The 13,839-nt window shown below is 36.0% G+C and overlaps 1 protein-coding gene across 1 annotated transcript; it reads left to right on the forward strand.

Annotated features, from left to right (window-relative positions):
* The first annotated feature begins 1,088 nt into the window (after positions 1-1,088).
* On the forward strand, positions 1,089-2,018 carry LOC101393549 (olfactory receptor 5BS1-like). Its single transcript, XM_014786731.2, is given in 1 exon segment — positions 1,089-2,018. A coding segment is annotated over 1 exon segment (930 nt).
* The last annotated feature ends 11,821 nt before the right edge of the window (positions 2,019-13,839 follow it).

Below are 13,839 nucleotides of genomic sequence, written 5' to 3' on the forward strand. Positions count from 1 at the left end.
TGGGATCCTAGGCCTGGGGGACTTCAAAAGGGCATCAGGTTCGGTCTCATGTACCCAAGTAGAATCAAACTACTGAGATGGCCGATGGTGATGAGGAAGAGACCACAAAACACCTTGCTCTTTAGAAGATCAGCATCCTTTGCCCTGGGGCTTTTCTTTCACTTCAGTCCAGTTTATCCTTTGCCTTTCTCTGTGGAGAAAATACAGTTAGGCTGAGCGTTTTCTGAACATCTCCATATCTTTTCTTTACCAAAAAAAAAAAGAAATATTCAACAGAAAAATAATTTCACAACATTAGAGAAACTGTTTTTAAAAAATGCCCATAAGCCTACTACCCAATAGAGAAATCATTTCTATTTTTCCACATTCTATGTCAATCTTTGTTCATACACACAAAAATGCTATTTTTTTTTCAGTGTGTGATAGGCTATATTGTTTGCAAAGTTAAATGTTTCATTTACCCAATTTTACAAATGAATAAGGTAAGGCTTAAAGAAACTGAATAACTTCCAAGATGACACCATTAGAATGTTTGAGCCAAAACTCAAACTAAGGTTATTATTCTAAGGCTAGTGCTCTTTCCACTTCAGTAGCAGCTAACACAGAACTATAGAGACCACTGGTTGAGTATCAGAGCCAAGGAATATTGGGATATAATTTAGGTGAACTCTCTACTCCTCACATACTGTGAGTTTATGTTCTTACTATTCTAAGAAGGATTCACTTTCCCATGGGCCTCCCAGCCCTAACCATAGAAGGTTTTCCAGGCTTTGCCACTGGGGGTATTCTCCTTGTTTTGACTCTAGGACCTACCTGATTTGCATGTGCATGGTACATTTATTAAGAGTGATGAAGTAGGGTGAAGGTATAGAGATCATGACAAGACAGTGCTAGTCGTTAGGAAAGAAGGGCAAATGAGGAAATTGAGAAGACACTTCCTTATCCTGAGTGTCCTGTTTTTGTCTATAGATAAGGAGGTATACTGTCTGTGAATAGAAAACTCCTGTTCACTGAGAATGACTCAGATCAATGTCTCACCAAGTGGAGAACCATTCATTTCTTTTGAAGGACAGAATCTCTAAGCAACCATGAAAAATGTCAGTATTATTACTGAGTTTGTCCTTCTCGGATTGTCTGGTGACCCCCAGATCCAGACCATGCTCTTTGTGCTGTTCCTGGGGATTTATCTCCTCACTTTGATGGGGAACGTGGTGATGATCCTGGTGATCAGGGCTGATTCCCACCTCCACATGCCCATGTACTTTTTCCTCGGAAACCTATCCTTCCTGGATCTCAGTTTCTCCTCAGTCACTGTGCCCAAGTTGCTACAGAACTTATTATCTCAGAAGAAAAGCATCTCGGTATGGGGCTGCATCACTCAGAGTTTCTTTTTCACTCTCTCTAGGGGAACAGAAGCTTGTCTGCTCTCTGCCATGGCCTATGATCACTATGCTGCTGTCTGCCACCCTCTGGTCTACAGCATGATCATAAACAGATCTCTCTGCACTATGATTGTGAGCATAGCTTGAGCAGTGGGATTTCTGATTTCCTTGATGAATAGTCTCTTCATCCACGATTTACATTTCTGTGGGTCCAACATCATCCCTCACTTCATCTGTGAGCTACCTACACTCTTCCCTCTGTCCTGTACTGATCCCACTGTCATTGAGATTCTTGTAGCTGTGTCATGTGCAATTCTGGGGCTGCTGACACTTCCCCTGATCCTCCTCTCTTACTCCAGAATCATTTCTGCTGTATTAAGCATCCGCTCCTCTGAGGGCCGAGGCAAAGCCCTCTCCACCTGCTCCTTCCACCTCACCGTGGTGCTCTTGTTCTATGGGACGGCTCTATTCAGGTACATCAGCCCCACCTCGGGCTCAGTGTTGGAGCGAGTGGTCTCCATTCAGTACAGTGTGATCACATCCTTGCTGAACCCCCTCATCTACAGCCTCAAGAACCAGGAAGTGAAGGCAGCTCTGGAGAGGATGATGAGTCAACAAAAGTGTGCCTTAGGGTAAGAAAAAGCTATGCAATTCTGCTCAAGAAATAGAAAAATTATCTCTAAAGGAGAAAGATTTTTATAGGCACAGAGAACTTGGGGAAATTGCATTTCAATTAAATTCAAGTATTTGTCTGGACTATGAAGTAAATAAACTTCCACATGACCGGAGGCTGGGGGAAAAGAGTTTGATGTACAGGCTTCTATGCAGCAGTTCTTTGCAAAATAATCTGAGAGAGGGATCTTTGATCCATCTGAGGAGGTAGCAGGGCTGACACAGATGAAGTGTATTGGAGTAGAACAGGGTCTCTGACCAAATTGCTGACTTTTTCGTAGGATTTTCACAAAAGCACACAATAAAGAAAGGGGCCTACAACAAAGAAGAAATCAGATATAGATAATACTCCAGAATGGAGGCAGTCAGAGCCATCCATTCATCTGACCTACTGGTACTCACTGGCATCAAATGGCCAGTGGCCTGCATATAGGCTGGTGTGATGGTTAATTTTATGTGTCAACCTGACAGAGCTAAGGGATGCCCAGAGAGCTGGTAAAACATTATTTCTGGGTGTGTCTATGAGGGTGTTTCCAGAAGAGAGTAGCATTTGAATTGGTAGACTGAGTAAAGAAGATTGCCGTCACCAGTCTGGGTGGGTAATATCTAATCTGTTGAGGGCCTGAATAGAACAAAAAGGGAGAAGTAGGGTGAATTTGCTTTCTCTCCCTGCTTGAGCAGGAACATCCTTCTTCTCCTGCCCTCAGATATTGGTGCTCCTGGTTCTCGGGCCTTCAGATTCAGACTGGGACTTACATCACTGGCTCCCCTGGTTCTCAGGCCTTTGGGTTTGGACTGGACCTCCACCACTGGCTTTCCTGGGCCTCCAGCTTGCAGACAGCAAACCATGGGATTTCCGAGCCTCCATAATCATGACAGCCAATCTCTCATAATAAATCTCTTTCTATCTATTTTTCTATCTATCTATTCTATTGGTTCTGTTTTTCTGGAGAACCATGACCAATAGAGCAGGGATAAGTGAAAAAGAAAAATTAATAGATAGTCAGATTGCAAATCAGTATATCATACCTATTTTATCTTCCTAAGCTCTTCTACCTGAGGCCTTAAAATTTAAAAATATGGTATGTGCATTTGTCCCAGGTACATATTGTATACCAGTATATGGAGTGGGGGATAGACATGAATAATTATAGAAGTGAAATTAAAGATCAGTAAGTTACCCCTTTGCCTCTACTAATTAATAAAGATCAATATATAATAGCAGCTATTGAGAAACATTAGAGAATACCTAAATAAATGGAGTAATATACCATGCTTATGGATTGGTAGACTGACTATTGTAAAGATGTCAATTGTTCCCAAATCAATTTACATATTCAGTGTAATTTAATCAAAATTCCAGAATACTATTTTATGAATTTGAAAACTTGATTCTAAAATGTATATAGAAGTAAATGATCCAACAAACGCCAAGCTACTCTTGAGGCTAAGAAAAACAAGATAAATGGTCTTGCTCTACTTGATATCAATTTATTATAAAACTGTGTAATTAAGACTTTCTGTTAGTGACACAGAGACAGTCAAATACACCAATAGAAAAGGAAAGAGAACTCAGAAATAGACCCCAAATACAGAAGTGGACACTGAGATGGCAAGGCAGGTCAATTCGTTCAGGGTGGACTTTTCAATCAATAATTCTGGAATGATTAGCTATCCATGTAGAAAACTAACGAAATTTTATCTTCACCCACTGTATGTAAAAATCAACTCCCAGTAGACTCAAGTACTAAATGTGGAAGGCAAAACTGTAAATCATTTATAAAATAGTATGGAATGATGTGTTCATGGTAGAGAAGGATCTGTAAAAAGAGGATACAAAAAGCACTAACAACAAAAACAGCTGATAAAAATAATTATACTAAAATTAAGAACTTTATCAAAAAACCCCATAAGAATGATAAGACAAGCCACAAAGTGGGAAAAATATTTGCCACACATATGAACAACTAAATCCTAGTATCCTACATTATCAAAAGGAAAAAAATCATCCTGATAGGAAAATGGGCAAAAGACTAGATAGAAAAGAAACTTGACAAAAGAGGAAATCCAAATCTCTAAGTTTCTCAGCCTTAAAAGTCATCATGCCAATTAAAACCACAATGAAAAGTACCATTAAGCAGATATCAGAATGGTAAAAGTTAAGAAGTCCAATAAAATGAGGTATTGGCAATAATATAGAACAATAAGAACTCTCATTTTGGAAAAAGTTTTGGCTATCCATTATGTGGCAAAGTTAATTCAGCCCAGAATTCTCTGGTATTTATCCTAGAGACACTCATACTCATTGCGCCAAAATAAATGTACAAGAATGTTCATGGTAGCACTGTTTGTAATAACCAAATCCAGGAAATAACTCACATGGCCATCTACAATAGAAATGGAAAGATAAATTTTGATTTATCCATACTGTGAAGTGAATATGACCAATGAAAATGAACAAACTATATTCACATAGCATAGCATGGACGAATCTCAGATATAATATTGAACAGAATGATATGTAAAACATTATTCCATTTATATAAAGTTCAAATAAAGGCAAACAGGATTATATTATTTATGGATGCATATATAAATGGTAAAACCGTAAAGAAAGCAAGGAATTCAGTAAGAATGTTAGGGCAGCCTGGGTTATAATTAAGAGGAGAAGGAACAGGGTTCTTATAGCCAAGTGGTGTACATTCATAGTGCTGATAATGTACTATTTCTTAATCTTTTAAAAAAGTTTTCTTATATAGTGGTCACTTTACAATTATTTGTTAAAGTGTACATATATGTTGCATGTACTTTTCAGTATACATGGCATATTTCAAAATTCTTTTAAAACTGTAAACATCAAACTAAGTGGTGAAATACTGAAGTAATTTCTATTAAAACTGGAAATTGGGCAGAGATACCTGTTTTCTCTACTATTTCCTAATATTGTTTTGAAGATTATAATTAAGACAGTAAGACATGAAGACAAAATACTTAGAATAATTATAAAAGACCAAATTACTTATGTTGTATGCGTATAATATGATTATATTCCTAGATAACTCAATAGGCTGGGGGGGAAGTATGAGAATTAGTAAAAGAGACTAAGTTGGCAACATACAAAATAAATACACAAAAAAAGCATTTCATTATCTGATCAATAACCAATTTGAACGGGAACTAGAAAAAATTCCATTCACGTTAGCAACAAAATCATAAATAACTAGTAATAAATTTACTAATAACTAATACTAATAAATTTACTAATAAATAGTAATAAATTTAACAAAAATGGCGCTACTAAATTTTTTTTTAATTTATATGAATAAAACTATATTGAGTGACATAAAACAAGATCTGAATAAATGGAAAGACATACCACGTGGCCGTCCTAAACAAAAAATTAATAATAATAATAAAAATGGAATCAGAAGAACATTGAAAGTCTCACAAAATCAAAGAGAAAACTGAAGATCCAGGCTTTGGGAAGGTCAGGAACCGGAGCACCTGTAGAGATCTAAGTCATAGAAATGAATAATTTCTTCAGATCTCCCCTGTTGGAAAACCATAGCCTTTGCTGATTCAAATTCCTGGGTGAAATGGTCCAACTGGCCTAGATTAAGTCACTTCTTGCCTACGAAAGGACATCTAAAGTTTCTCTGTAATGTGATTTTTCACATTTCACAACTTTTTAACCTGCCATTTAAAAGGACCTACACTCAGCAATCACAAAAAAGAGAACAGCATTGCTGTTTTAGTAAGTGTGTGGTTGGCTCTATGTATAACCTCTGTTTGGCATATGAGTCTCGAGGTCAGTCACGTCCATAAGTTATTAAAGCACAGCCCTGCTGCCTTTAAGTCCTTTTCCCTACCTTTAAGGCTTATTTCTGTGTCATTGCTATGATTCTTGTCAGTGGTCATATTGACCTTCTATTTTTCTCAGCCTGCCTGGGTGACCACTATTCCTTGAAGTGATCCTGCTGGAAGCCTCCTTGAATAGCCAGGACAGGCCCCCTTCCCCTTTCACTTCATCCTGACTTGGATCTCTGAACCATTTTGAAGGTGCCCTTGGCCTTCCCCCTACTTACAAGGATTAGGCCTCCTTAGCAGGCCACTCTCCTCATTTCCTACTGGTGCATTTGTTGTGCCAGTGAAAGTCCTACTACTTCCCAAGGGCTCAGCAATCCTTGAACTCTACTTAGCACAAAGTCAGTCAATGAGCTGAACTCTGCAGCCTTCTTCTTGCCCAGAGACAAGATCCCTTCTCTGTTTTGAGACTCATGTGCCTCTAAAGGACATGGTCTGATGGCACAGAATTAGCCTTCCCAGCTCTGGTGGTGACCGCATGTAACGGAATCTACTGCAGCCAGAACTGATTCTTTTGCTCCACCTCTGATCTTTTCCTTTTCTCCAATACCCTGCACCCCAAGCCATGTGTTCTAATTAGGATTCCTGTATCTCCTTTTACCTGTTACAGGCCAAAGTTCTTGATATTTTGCTAGAAATGCAAATACCGTATTTAGATGAGGCAAACATAGAGAACTAAGTTCAAATGATTATGATTGTGATCTACTCCTCTACAAACCACTCCTTTGTATCCCAAGTTTTTGCTAAATAGAGATGAGGTCTGGAAAACTGAGACCTTAACCCAAGGACTCTTGGAGCCCTTTGAGAGCTGGAAGCCTTCAACAGATGAAGAACTCAATCTGGGCTGGGCAACTAGACAGCAAATGTAGGTTAGGTCAGCCCTGGCTACCAATTTTGCTACATAATAACCTGAAAAAATCTAACATATACTATTGAGAAGTAGAAGTAAAAGGGTTTCATGTAGCATGGGTCAGTTCTAATATAAAGAATTTGGGCCTTGGAATCAATATGAGTTAACTAGTTGGTGACTTTGGGCAAGTTCTTGAACCTGTGTGACACAATATCTTGTCTGTAAAATTAGTTTAATGAAGGATAGTTCTACTCTTGCTTTCACTCTCACAACAGTTCTATGTTAAACATATGCTGTTTTACAGATGAGAAAACTGAGGCTCAGAGAGGTTATTTAATAGCTTATTCTTGCAGAGCAAAACTAGGACTGTGTCCAAATCTAGGTTTTTGATCTCAATACCTGTGTTTATTCCTAACTTGACCACACTTTCATTTCCAAGGCCCTGATCATCCCAAAACACCTATTGCTTAGATGGAATTCTGGGTAAACTTTTTATTTTAAAAATGCCTCTTCTTGTTGTTTTGGTTATATTATAATAAACGAAATTTGGGGGTAGCTGAAAACAAAAAGAAAGAATGAAAGAAACTGCCCCCAAAAGAATCTGTATGATATTTCCCATATATTTACTTAAATAAATATTGTAAGATAGTCATTAATTAACAATACAGTGAAATACACTTGAAATTCATATTTTATACTTGCTTTTCATTCTAATTATAGGTATTTATCTTATTCAGCAAACATTTGATGTCTAATGTGTTAGACCGAGAATAGGGAATAAGGAACAAGATGATCGATAGATGTCTTAGGAAGATTTCCACTTTCAAGAACTTCTTTCACCATTCAGTTGACCTGATGTATTGAGTATTTAATACTTAGTGCTTGGTTTCTGGGATAAAAGGTTGATTAAGGCAGAGTTACTCTCTTAAATATCCTGCTTTCTGTATTAGTTTCCTAGGGCTGCCATAACAGAGTACCCCAAACTGGCTGGGCTTGAAACAACAAAAAGTTATTGTCTCACAGTTCTGAAGGTTGTTTGTCTGAAATCAAGGTGTCAGCAAAGTTGGTTCCTTCCGAGGGCTGTGAGGGAAAAATCCGTTCCAGGCTTCTCTCCTAGCTTCTGCGGCCTCAGGCATTCCTTGGTCCCCATTCTCTGGTTGCATCACTCTGATCCTCCACCTTCACATGGCATTCTCCCTGTATCTTCATGACATCTTCCTTCTATACGTGTCTGCCTCTGTGTCCGAATTTCCTCTTTTTATGGACACCAATCATATTGGATTAGGGGATCCTAATGACCTCATTTTAACTTTATTACCTCTGTAAAGACCCTATTTCCAAATAAGATCATATTCTGAGGTACTGGATGTTAGGACTTCAACATATCTTTTTTGAGAGACACAATTCCACCCATAACACTATCTATCTTACCTTTTGTTCCTGTAAAGTTTGCTAAATTAGTTTAAAACCAAATGAGTATGCTCTAGTCTATTCTGATCAACGTGATTTTTCATATTGCCACTGCAATGTGATGAAAACTCATTTTTTCTTTTATTAGACTCTTAACAAATGCCTAGAAAACTAAATTTAAGTAGAGGCTATTCAAGGATGAGCAAAAATAGAGTGTTTTCAGCCATAAAAGTATCAGTTTCATAAAATATGAAAGAATGAAGCCACGGTGCTGCAACGAGTAAGTTGTATTTGTTCTGAGGAAAGTCCCCTAGATGGGGAGAGATTCCAAAACCATCATTCATGGGCTGCAGGATTGCCATAGTGACCGTCATGGTATTCTACACAGCCTTGCATCTATCCAGAGAGTTCATTTTATAGCAAAAATTTATGAGCAAAGGGCTCATGCTGGTGGAATTTTTTGATTTTACCACATTCCCCATCACCCTGAAGCTGCCATAATAAAATGACAGAATGGCCTTTTGAAATCTTATTTATCATGGCAGCTGAGTGACAACACTTTGCAGAGCTGAGATAGTGTCCTACAGCAGCAGTTCTCAAACTATTTGATGTCAGGGCCCCTTTTATACTCTTAAAAATTATTAAAGACTCGAAAAAGATCTTTTTAATGTGGGTTATGCCTATTGATATTCACTGTATTATAAATTAAAACTGAGAAGTTTTAAAATATTTACCAATTCATTTGAAAATAACAATAATAAACCCATTATGTATCAACATAAATAGCATTTTCATGAAAACTATATTTTCCAAAACAAAAAAAAATGAGAAGAGTAGCACTGTTATAAATTTTTGCAAAACTTTTCAGTGACTGAATTAATGAAGATAGCTGAATCTGTTTTTACTGAAGTATATGAAGACTATCCTGCCTCAGACAGAAACATTATTGGAAAGGGAGGAGCATTTTCAGATCTGAAATAATATCAATGAACTTTTCATACTCTGTTATGTTAAAATCCATTGGTCTATATTACATTCTGAGTGGAGCTTTCATCCAGGCATGGTTTTTTAACACTATGCATTGGTCATTTGAAAAATACTTGTTCACTGATGTTCCAAATATTGACACATTTATTATATATTATGCAGATGTTCCAAATATTGACACAGTTCATTATATAATATTGAAAATCACATCCATTAATATCACCACCAATCTCATCAAAATTTTATCACTGGCAACAAATAATGTCCGTTTTTCTTCTCTGTTATGCTCATTTAAGTCAGTTTCAAGAAAAAGTCTGCCAAATACTCAAGTTTGAATAACTAAAGTTTGCCAGTCATTCTTTCAAGTAAAAGTGGTATTCTATTGTTTTAGAAAAGTAATTACTTCAGTTCACAACTCAAACAATTGTACAGGTGCTTTTCCTTGAGACAACCATCATGCTTAGGTGTGCAGCACAAGTGATTTATATATACTTCCCATTTTGTCACAGAGAATAGTAAAAAGATGTGTACTCAAGTGTCAAGATTTAATAAAATTAATATTTTTTACTGCTTCACCAAGACATTCTCAATGTTGCAAAGCAACTCTCCTATGTTTTCTTCTAAAGACTATAAAAAACAATTTGGAGATAACTGACATCTTAAAAACATTGAGTCCTCCATTTCATGAACATAGTAAATCTCTCCATGTATTTAGACTTCTTCAATTTCTCTTCACACTGTTTCCTAGTTTTCAGTGGACAAGTCTTACACATCTTTTGTTAAACTTATCCCTAATTATATCATATTGTGAATTCTATCATAAATGGAATTTTTTCTTTCATTTTCCAATTGTTTGCTTGTGTATAAAAATACAGTTGATTTCTATATTGACGTTGCATCATGTGACGTTCTTGAATTCACTTATTATAGTCTAGTAACTTCCTTGTAGATTGATTCAATTTTTCTATGTACATGACAATGTTACTTTTCTTTTCTAAACTATGTGAAATTTTTTAATTTTTACCCTTTTTTGCACTGATTAGGGCCCCAGTACAATGTTGAAAAGAAGTAGTGAGAGTAGACATCCTTGTCTTGTTTCCAATCTTAGGGGAAAAGCATTCAGGCTTTCACATTAACTATTATGTTTGCTGTAGGCTTTTCAGAGATAAGCTTTATCAGATTGAGGAGGTTTCCTTTTATTCCTAGTTTATGAAGGGGTGTTTCATCTTGTCAAATGTTTTTTGGCATCTGTTGAAACCATCAGAAGAGTTTTCTATTTTATTCTGTTTATGTGGTAAATTTCCTTTGCTGATTTTCAAATGCTAAAACAACCTTTCATTCCCAGGATAAACCCCACTTGGTCATGATGTATTTTTCTTTTTATATATTGCTGTAATCAATTTGCTAAAAATTAGTTAAGGATTTTTGCATCTATGTTCATGAGGGATATTGGTCTGTAACATTATTTTCTTGTAACATTCTTGTCAGTTTTGGCATCAAGGTTATGTTTGTCTCATAACGAGTTTAGGAGTGTAATGTCTTTGTCTGGTTTTAGTACTAGCATAACTCTGACCTCTTTAAATGAGTGAAGAAGTGTTCCTGTCTCTCTTTTCTGCAATTTTTTTGGTAAGATTAGTAACCTTTTGTTTAAGTTTGATCAAATTCACCAGTAAAACCATCTGGATCTTGGGTTTCCTTCTGATTTGTGATTACAAATTCAATTTTTTTAGTTGATATAGTGCTATTTAGGTTTTCTATATTTCCTTGTAATTTGGTAATTTATGTCTTTCAAAGAATTTATCCACTTCATCTAAATTGTCAAATTCATTGGCATAAAATTGTTCATAACATTCTCTTACTAGCTTTTGAGTTTATGAAGAATCTGTGGTGATGTACTTTTTTATTCCTGTTATTGGTAATTTGTCTTTTCCCTTTTTCTCTTCATCAGTCTAGTGGACGTTTATTGACGTTATTGGTTTTCTTCAAATAAAAAGCTTTTGGTTTAATTCATTTCCTCTATTGTTTGCTGTTTTCTATTTCATTGACTCCTTTTCAATTATTGATTTTCATTATTGCCTCTTTATACTTATTTTGAGTTTCAGTTGATTTTCTTTTTCTCACTTCTTAAGGTGGAAACTTAAACCACTGATTTTAGACCTTTCCTCTTTTCTAATATAAGCATTTAATTTTCCTTTAGCATTAATTTAGCTGTATCCAACAAATGTTGATGTTTTCATTTTCATTTACTTAAAAAATATTTTCTGGGGCCGGCCCGGTGGCGTAGAGGTTAAGTGTGTGCACTCTGCTGCGGCGGCCTGGGATTCACAGGTTCAGATCCTGGGCAGGCACTGACGCACCACTTGTCAAGCCATGCTGTGGCGGCGTCCCATATAAAGCAGAGGAAGGTGGGCACAGATTTCAGCCCAGGGCCAATCTTCCTCAGCAAAAAGAGGAGGATTGGCATCGGATGTTAGCTCAGGGCTAATCTTCCTTACAAAAAAGATGGATATTTTCCTATTTCCCTTGTGGTTTCTTCTTTGATGCATGGTTATTTGAAAGTGTGTTTGACATTTAATTATTTTGGGATTCTGCAGATACTTTCAATTATTGATGTATAATTTAGTTCCACTGTGATCAATTTGCTTCATGGCTCAGCATAGTTGTAGCTTGAAACTCTGCACTGTGTCCATGTACAGTTGGAAAGAATGTATATTCTACTGTTGTTGCATGGAGTGTCCTATAAATGTCTATTAGATAAAATTTGTTGATAGGTAATTCAAGTTTTCTATACCCTTACTGATTTTCTCTCTACTTTTTCTATCAATTTCTGAGACAAGACTGTCAAAATGACCAAGTATAAGTGTGAACCTGTTTCTTCTTTCAATTCTGTCCATTTTTCCTTCATTATTTTGAAGATCTGCTGTGTCTTCTTGGAAAATTGATTCTGTTATTAATATGAAATGTCTCTATTTAACCCTAGTCATATGGCTTGTTCTGAAGACTACTTTGCCATATATTTATATAGCCCCTTCTGATTTCTTATAACGGTTTACTATGTCATATTTTTTCCCATAATTTTACTTTTAACCTATCTTTGTCTTTACATTTAAAGTGGGTTTCTTATAAACAGCATATGTTGTGTCTTGCACTTTTATCCAAACTGACAGTCTATTCATTTTAATTTAGATATTTAGACCACCTACATTTAAATTAATTATATATATGGTTAGGTTTAAATCTATCATCTTGCTATTTCTTTTCATTTTGCCCCATCTGTTCCTTATTCTTTTTTTCCCCCCTTTTCTGATCTCCTTTTGGATTAACTGAGAAATATTTAGTATTTAATTTTATCTCCGCTATTGGCTTATCAGCTAGGCCTCTCTATTTTAATGTGTGTGTGTGTGGTTTCTCTAGAATTTGTAAAATGCATCTTTAACTTATCACAATCTACATTAAAATATTATACCATTTCACATATAATCTAAGACCCTTAAAACAATGAACTTCCATTTCCTCCTCCTATTTTTTGTGCTATGTTTGTCAGACATTTCACTCCTACATACATTATAAATCCCATAATACGGGGTGGAGGGGGGGTTAGTGAACTATAGCCCATGGAGTTAATCTGGCCCATTACCTGTTTTCATAAATTAAGTTTTTTGAAACATAGCCACACTCATTTTTTACATAGTGTCTATGGTCGCTTTAGTGCTACAACAACAGAATAGAGTAGTTGCCCAGAGACCATGTGACACGCAAAGCCTAAAATATTTACCATCTAGCTCTTTACAGAAAAAGTTTCCAATCCCTGCCAGATACATTTTTATTATTTTTGCTTTAAATGGTCAACTATCTTATTAAAAATATAAAAAATAAATTTTTTATATTTACCTATATATTTACTATTTGTAATGAGAGCTATTCATTTATGTAGATCCAGGTTTGTGTCTAGTATCATTTTCCTTCTGCCTGAAGAACTTCCTTTAACATTTCTTGTAATGCAGATCTTCTGGAACAAATTCAGCCTTTGTTTGTCTGAAAAAACATTTTTATTTTGTCATAATTTTTGAAAGATATTTTTATTGGGTAAGAATTGTAGGTTAACAGTCTCCTCCCCATTCCCTACTCCCTACTCCCAACATTTTAAAGACATCATTCCATTGTTTTCTGGCTGGCATGGTTTCTGATGCGAGGTCTACTGTAACTCTTATCTTTGTACCAGCATATGCATTGTGCCTGATATCTCTGGCTATTTTAAGATTTTTTCTTTAGTACTGGTTTTCAGCAACTTGATTATGATGTGCCCTGGTGGTGATTTTCTTTGTATGAGTCCTGTTTGAGTTTATTGAGCTTCTTAAATCTGTGGCTTTATAGCTTTCATCAGACTTGCAAAGTTTTAGGATATTATTTATTCAAAATTTTTCTTACCCACCCGCTTCTTGGATTCTAATTACACGTATTTTAGGCTACCTAATATTGTCCCACATGTCACTGACACTCTGTTTATTTTTTCAGTCTTTTTCTTTCTGTGCTTTGAGATAGTTTTATTGCTGTCTTCAAGTTTACTGATTGTTTTCCTCTGAAGTAACTAACCTGTTGTTAATTTCATCCAGTACAAATTTCATTTTCGGTATTATTTTTTCATCTCTAGAAATTTCACTCTTTTTATGTCTT

Source organism: Ceratotherium simum, chromosome 17 (assembly GCF_057802395.1).
Source record: "Ceratotherium simum simum isolate JZ-2026a chromosome 17, ASM5780239v1, whole genome shotgun sequence".
Lineage (NCBI taxonomy): Eukaryota > Metazoa > Chordata > Mammalia > Perissodactyla > Rhinocerotidae > Ceratotherium > Ceratotherium simum.